At 41.2% G+C, this 7,995-nt stretch overlaps 1 protein-coding gene across 1 annotated transcript; it reads left to right on the forward strand.

Moving 5' to 3' along the window:
• Positions 1 to 1,718: 1,718 nt before the first annotated feature.
• Positions 1,719 to 7,404, forward strand: LOC114147680 (protocadherin 8). Its single transcript, XM_028022237.1, has 4 exons — positions 1,719 to 4,511; positions 4,634 to 4,704; positions 4,941 to 5,074; positions 6,456 to 7,404. Exons 1-4 carry the CDS (start codon positions 2,142 to 2,144, stop codon positions 6,785 to 6,787), a joined length of 2,907 nt encoding a protein of 968 aa, XP_027878038.1. The 5' UTR covers positions 1,719 to 2,141; the 3' UTR covers positions 6,788 to 7,404.
• Positions 7,405 to 7,995: the final 591 nt, after the last annotated feature.

Here is a 7,995-nt window from a genome sequence, read left to right on the forward strand (position 1 = left end):
CCAAAAACGTTTATTTGTCCAGCATCCACATTTTTTATCCACTTCACATTGGAACATTTTTTAAATGCTTCAGTCCTGAAAAAAGGGAGATATATTTTAGGATATTACACATGATATCTTTTTGACAACCAGAAGTGTTTCTGTGCAGAAACATGCCTGTTTGTGATGTTGTTCAGCCCGAGGGCCTGAGGATCACTGCCGTTCTGTATTGGTTTTCAGCCTTGTTCGCATTGTGGAGAGGATTCTCTAAATCTCTTAACAATATTATGTGCCACAGATCATAAAATCCCCTGATACTCTTGTCTTCGCTTTTTTTTTTCCTAAGCCTGTTATTGGTGTATAATAAAAACAATTCTTAGAGTAAACACCTGATATATTGTTGTAGTGTCAAATAAATAGGGCCAATTAAATTCACATACAATTCCAGTCTGTGTTAACTTACATTTTCTATAGCATATCTTTTTGTTGTTAAATTAGAGAGAGCCTCTAATTTATGAATATTGTCATATCGATATCTACAGCAACAATATGCTGTGCCATATTACAAAATGTGGATTACTAGCATAGATTACATAGAGTTTACAGCATTCAGTTTATACATATGTCATTTTCTTGATTACTATTTTAAAGCTTCTTTTTAATGTACCTCATTTTTAAGTTTCAAACTCAAAACTTTTAATATAACAGTGACAACTGGATTCTCCTTCATATTTGAGGCACTGGTGTTTAAAGTTTTATTCGGGGAAACAGAAACATTTTTGTAGATGATCCAGTAACATTAGACTTTTTTTCATTTTCTTCTTTTTTATAATTATCCTTCATCACTTTGAGTGTAGAATTTTGCTTCTGCAACAAACGTTTTGTACCACTGAAAATACTACTGTACTGTAACACCTTTCTGATGGCGCTGAAGTTGGTGTCTAACTTGGGTCTTATGGCTTTTTTGTGGAATCAAAGATTTATTTTGATGTCTGTGAAGGAGTCTGGATTGCATTTAAATAGTTCAAAATCCCAATTATTAAAAATGGTCAGGAAATAACTGGATTGACTCGCTATGTCTCTCTCTCTCTCTCTCTCTCTCTATCTATCTTTCAGGTTATTTTTGCTGGTGGAGTTGCTATTCCTCTGCTTGTGCATGGAGAGGCAGTAGAAACAACATGCCTGGAGTACTATATGATATATGCTTGAATTGCCAATGGTGACATATTTAAATTTTATGTCGCATTACACTTAGATTTCATGAAATTGTCTGTTTTATATTTATTGTCCCTGTTGCACTGCTGTTGTCTGACAGTTTTGCACTTAAAATGGATATTTTACAAGCCATAAGTTTTCACAAGCCATTTTTCACCCACTCAAGAGCTACAAAAGTGCTGAAAAATTACCTAACAGTGCTGCTTATAAATACAAACTAAAAAAAAAAAAAAATAGATTTCAGGAATGCAGTACTCAAAGGAAAATGATTCAGATGTATTCTTCCCAATCAAAACCTTACCTTTAGTTTAATTTTAACATTCTATCTGCATTCCATTGGTGGTACATGCATAGCATGACTTTCTTTGAATATCTAATTTTTTACTTTTTTCTTCTTCTTTTTTTTGCCTTCAGGACTGTTGAACTTCTGCGCACAGCGCCAATCATTCTCCTGATGCTTTCCACAGCCGTGTGCCCTTCTTAACTTTTGGAGCACTTCTAATAACGCTGCCATGGGTCTGCTTGCTTCTCTCTCTGGGTGAAACGCACCCAGTAAATCCTTTTTAAAGCTTTTAACAGGTAGACCTGTACCCTCCTCCGGAGGCGTGTGTTTCTATTATCCTGTCCCCTCCAAGTAATTTAGTTAGTTAATTAATTGTCACGTGCAGATTAATTTAAGGAAGCTGGTGTCTGCCCGATTAAAAGCTCTACAATCAGTTTATCTAATGAGCCGTTTGCACCCAAAACAATAAGCTACAAATTGGTGCAGCGCCAAACCTTTCCTTTTGGTGCCCCACTGGAAGCTGGAAGGCCATTGGTCGACTGGGCGGGCAATTTGCATACAATGGGGCTTAAAGTCGGTCTGGTAACTCGGAGTTGGACTCAGGCAGGAGAAGTAGCTCCCGACTTGCATCATCTGAATACTTTTTTTGGGGGGGACACTCAGCATGGCGTTTTGTAAAGCTGCATCTGTGGGGCTTGCCTTGACGCTTTTCTCTGTGTATCTGTGCACTGTGCACTGCACAACTATTAGGTACTTTACCTATGAAGAGGACGCACCCGGGACGGAAATAGGGAATTTATCCCAAGATTTAAAGATTGATCCGTCTGATGCCCATGACACATCTTTCCGCTTCATGCAGGAGAGCAACACCTCAGTTATTCACATGCGGGAAAGTGACGGACTCCTGACCGTCGCAGATGTGATCGATCGGGAGCAGCTCTGCCCCAGGTCCCCTCGCTGCTTCATCACCTTCAACATCGTGGCCCACTCCAGGGAGAAGTTTCAGCTCATCCACGTGGAGATCGAGGTGAAGGACATCAACGACCACTCTCCGTACTTCCCACTCAACGAAACGAAACTAGAGATAGTTGAAAACGTCCCCCTGGACTCCAGGTTCCCGCTCCAGATCGCTCTCGACGAGGATGTGGGTGATAACTACATCCAGAGCTACAACATCTCCCCCTGCAGCCACTTTGCTGTGGAAGTGCGCGAATTGGAGGACGGAGTGAAGTTTGCCGAGCTGGTTCTGGTGAGTGAGCTGGACAGAGAAGTGGAGGACTCTTACACTGTACAGGTGACTGCGTCTGATGGAGGAGCGCCTCCAAAGTCGGGATCTATGACTGTGAACATCAAAGTGTTGGACTTTAATGACAACAGCCCGACTTTTGCGCACAGCTCCCTGAAAGTTGAGTTGGAGGAAGACTCCCCGGTAGGTCACCGAGTACTGAAAGTGCACGCCTTCGATCCGGACCAGGGCATCAACGGGGAAGTCGTGTATGCGTTCCCGGATGAGCTGTCATCCGAAGCGGCCCAAACTTTCCACATCGACCCTTACTCCGGGGATGTGACCCTGAAGGCGCTGGTTGATTTCGAGAAAAGGAAGTCATACGAGCTGATCATCAGAGCCTCGGATCAGGGCGAGAACTCCGTCCCGTCCACCTGCACGGTCGTAATCGAGGTAGTGGACGTGAACGATAACGCCCCGGAGATCATCATCAAGCCGATGACCTCCAGCAGCGACTCGGTGGCCTACATCACCGAGGCTGCGGCAGCGGAGAGCTTCGTGGCGCTGATCAGCACCTCGGACAGAGACTCGGGCTCCAACGGATACGTGCGCGTCAGCCTGCTCGGGCACGAGCATTTCACCCTGCAGCAGGCTTACGGGGAGACGTTCATGATCGTTACCACCGGTACTCTGGACAGAGAGAAGATCCAAGAATACAACTTGACTGTAGTGGCAGAGGACCTGGGGACTGCCCCGTTTAAGACGGCCAGGCAGTACACAATCAGTGTAACAGATGAGAATGACAACCCCCCTCTTTTCAGTAAGTCTGTGTATGAAGTTTCAGTTTTGGAGAACAACATTCCTGGCTCATACATTACTACCGTTGTTGCTCGAGATCCTGACATGGGAAAGAACGCAAAAGTTTCCTACAAACTCTTAGATTCAGAAATACCGGGAGGATCTCCAGTGTCCACCTATGTTTCTGTAGACTCAATCTCAGGGTCCTTGTACACTTTGAGGTCTTTTGATTATGAGACGCTCCAACAGATTGAGGTGGTCATCCAAGCAGAGGACAGAGGCTCCCCCTCTCTGTCCAGCACCTCAATGATCCGGATCAGAGTCGTGGATCAGAATGACAACTATCCATATTTCACCTTCCCTGTCCTGCTGAATAACTCTGCTGATATCCCTCTTCCCTACAATGCCCCCGCAGGCTATCTTGCCCTTCAGGTAGTAGCAGAAGATGCGGATGAGGGGGTGAATGGCGAGCTCTCCCACCAAATTCTGGAAGGTGACCCAAAGCTGTTTACCATGAACAAAAACACTGGAGAGATTGCTTTGAAGCAGTGGCTCACAGCCGAAATAGGGGACGTGTTGGAAATTAAAATCACAGTCAGTGACAATGGAAGGGCCCCTCTGTCTAGCAGTGCCACTATTAGGTTTGCTGTTTCAGATACAGAACCCCCTGAAGACCAGGTTGTCATTGTCCTACAGTCAAGTGAGGAAGAAGGCTCCTCGTTCGATGGCTCACTAATCATCATCATTGTGCTCAGTGGGGGTTGTGCCTTCCTGCTAATTGCAATTGTGGCCGTCGCCCTCACGTGCAAACTGAGCCGTGGGGGAAGAAGAAGCCGTGGCAGAAAGAGAGAGGTGTGCCAGGGCCTGTTTGACGGCAGGCCCCATTCCATGCTCAGCTCTGCAGAACCAAACATTTACACGGGCCAGCAGGGGTTGTTCCATGAGAGGACGTCTTTGTCTCTGGATGATTCCTGCCTCTACGAGGAGAGGAGCAGAGACTCAGAATCGAAGGTGAGTCATCCAGTGTTTTATTTTTCAGCATTTTTCATCTTTTTAGCTTCGTGATGTTGCCTTGATCTATGTGCCAGAAATGGAAACTAAGCGCTCTACTGTCACTCTGTTTGCTCTCTTAGATCTTCCTGCCCTCCAAGCATTTTCAGCCAACGTCTGTGTGGCAAGGTGACAGATACTGCTTGCAAGTGAGGTAAGTTAACTGAAAAAATGAGAAATTTCCTTTCTCGTTTATTGCATAGCAGTAAAACTTGAATGAAAAGAAAGCATGCTTTGCCTTTCACCCATGCATGCACTTTATTGATTGTGGCATGTGTGCAGATTGAGGTTAGATGGGCAGCAAAGATCTAGTTTTTGCATATGAAAACACATCAATAGTCAAGCTAATGTGGTGTGGTTGTGGCTCATACTGTATTTTGTTGACTGCAGCGGCCTCAGTAACAATGACCAGCTGAGCGTGAAGGACAGCGGTAAAGGGGACAGTGACTTCAATGACAGCGACTCAGACGTCAGTGGAGATGGCGGCAAGAAGAACTTCAGCACCTTCCAACCCAGACTGAAAAGTAAGTTTTAAACATTCCAGGGAGCCTAATTATTCATAATCATTTCATTTCAAAATTTTTACACATCAAATTTAAAAATGTTTCAAAAGTTTCTTTGAAGTGTACATTTTTAGTTCATGTAATAACAACTAAAATGATGATACATAATAATTATTTTTGTATTACATGCGTGGTTTACACAATGGCATCACAGATCAGACTTTCTACTATTATTTTGTCTTTTGCATGTTAAGTTTAAGAACCACAGGTTCTGCTTATTGCCTTGATTTAAAATGGCATTAACAGCCATTTACAGGCCTTGGGAAAATGTTCATACCTGTCGTACCTCTATTAGAATTTCCAACAATATTCAAGATTTTTATTGGGATTTTGTGTGAAACCAAGGCACAGTTGTGTGCATTAGTGCGAGACAAATGACACATACTAAGAGTTTGATTTGCAAATCTTCAAAGAGTAGTGCGGATATTTGTTTAGTCTTTAATTTAATATCATCCATCCATCTAATGGCTATATCCTTGCAATGGGTGGCCGGTGCCTAGCTCTAGCGATTCATGGGCGAAAGGCAGGGTACACTTAGAACAGGTTACCTGTCCATCGTAGGGCAACATAGAGAAATGCAGGACAATCAACCACTTACATATTTACAACTAATTAACATTTTCTGAGACCATTTAGCCTGATAGTCATGTTTTTCCACTGTGAGAGGAAGCAAGAGTACCTGGCAAGAACACCCTTGTGCACAGGGAGAACATGCAAACTCAATGCAGAAAGAACCCAGGACCTTCTTGCTGCAAGAAGGTCTTGCTGAATTCCAAAGCTAACTTTTCAGATATTTATTTACAAATTTTTTTTACAAACTTGAAAAATGAAATCATTATCTTCCACTTCCCAGTTACATGACAGTTTGCATTAACTTGTCACATAAAACCACAGTAAAATACATTAAGGTTTGTGATTGTAACCTTGATGTGTTTGAGGTTTTAAGAAAAAACTCAGAAGTATTGGAACCTGCATAATTGAAGTGTCTTGTACTTAAAAGCAAAATATTGAAGTCTACATTTTTGATGTAAAAAACCAAGGTAAGAAGTATAATTTAAATATAAATCAATGAAATAACCTTATTTTTTGAACCAAAGGTTTATAACTTTTTGAAAATATGAATTGTTATTAATGGCAATAATTGTTAACATTCTGTCCACACTCAGTTTTCGTTTTACTTATTCAGACCTGGATAGTAACAAAAGCACCTTTAAATATTTTCCAAACTTTGCAAGACTGCATTTAAATAAAATTTTTTTACAGATTAACATTAAAGCTGGTTATATAACATCAACACTTACTGTATCTAATCTGCAGTTTTGTTTGTCTTACTTTGTTTCAGGTACTAGTAGCAGCTTATCTAGAGACTGCCAAAGTGCCTACTGTGTGATACCACAGAGGAGCTACAGGAACTCTAGAGAAAATGCCTACGCAATAGGCTTCTCCCCCATGCCTGTTTTCAGCAATCCTCACAGCATTAGGAAGGACTGTGGATACAACACAAACCAGCCAAAACCAAGAAGCAACATGCAGACATTTTCCAGATCTGGGACTCTTCCTTCCTACTTCCCCCAGCAGCTTCATGAAACTGATGCAGGACAGGCCACGGTCCACCAGGAGACTCCCAACATTGTAACAGTGGCTACAGAATCTGAAGTTGCAACTATCTTTTAATAAAATGTGCGGGTAATCTTATTTAGCCGCACATTGTGGATGTACATGTGTAGAAGTTTGTATCATATTCTTAATTAACAAGTGTACATATTTGTTCATGAGGAAAATGTGGTAGAATGTTTATTGGATATGGACGAATCAAGCTTTTCCTGGCTGATACTTATTATTGCGTGTCTGTGAATTGCCTGTTTTAACTTTGACAGGTCATTTTTTTCCCTAATAATTATTACATATAGAAGAAAAAATGTGCTGCACATTTTTGTTTGCTTATAAATCACACAGGAAGTTAAGGCTTTACTAGCTTACCACAATTTATGTATCAATGCATACGTACCTAAACGTTACCTAATTTCTCCGAGCAAATGCTGATTTGAGGGTTATAGACCAAAAATGGTCAGACCTCATTGTATTGATTTATTTAATGAAGAGGGGAAAAGCAAATATTTTTTCAGTATTTAACTTGCTAATCACTGGTCATAGCCAATCAAGGAAAAATTGTCCACTTCCGCTCTTTGGAAGATTGGTTGGTGCACCTTGGTGTATTTGTCTTTCATTATTTGAGTTTCAGTATATTGTTTCCTGTGGTGTCTACTGCTGTGTTTCTGTTCTTTTTTGTCAAATAAAATTTCTGAGTTAATACAAAATGCCAAACAGCAATTTTTTTTATTTTTATTTTTTTAATACAACAATGTGATTGAAATTAATGAAGCATAACAAAGAATCATTTTAATTAAGGAACATTAGAATAAAAGATGAGAATCCCTCCCCTGCTTTAATTTTGTGTAAACATGCAAAACTCCTCCTCCAGTTTTAGATCTACATGATGAAACTCCAGTCAGAGCTGATCAGATGTGCAATCCTATGCTCCCCTCCATTACCTGGGAGACCTGCTTTTTTCCAAGGTTGCTTCGTTTGGTTTCTGGCATGCAAATGAGCAAAAAAAAAGGATCTGGTGCTCCTGAGGAAAAGTAAGGTATAAAGCATTATACCGACAAAAAAAAAATCTTACTGGGGTGCTGTCAATTCAACGCCTGTTCTTTAAAAATAATTTCCATCACTATACACAACACAGCACCATGTATTAGGCTGTCTGACAAATTCCCGCCTGTCAGTTGTTGCTATGAGGGGTGAGCCTTTTAATGAATTCCTCTGCCTTTGCTGTGAAAATGAAAAAAAAAAAAAAACTACCCATGTACAAAGTGAAATGT

The sequence above is a fragment of the Xiphophorus couchianus genome, chromosome 7 (genome assembly GCF_001444195.1).
Source record: "Xiphophorus couchianus chromosome 7, X_couchianus-1.0, whole genome shotgun sequence".
NCBI classification, from domain to species: Eukaryota; Metazoa; Chordata; class Actinopteri; order Cyprinodontiformes; family Poeciliidae; genus Xiphophorus; species Xiphophorus couchianus.

What these genes read in the sequence shown, in the direction of transcription:
- LOC114147680 (XM_028022237.1), top strand. Translation starts at nt 2,142, where the DNA reads ATGGCGTTTTGTAAAGCTGCATCTGTGGGGCTTGCCTTGACGCTTTTC. An exon ending in GCAGAGACTCAGAATCGAAG is followed by an intron (nt 4,512 to 4,633) that starts GTGAGTCATCCA and finishes TTGCTCTCTTAG; the next exon opens with ATCTTCCTGCCCTCCAAGCA. An exon ending in CTTCCAACCCAGACTGAAAA is followed by an intron (nt 5,075 to 6,455) that starts GTAAGTTTTAAA and finishes ACTTTGTTTCAG; the next exon opens with GTACTAGTAGCAGCTTATCT.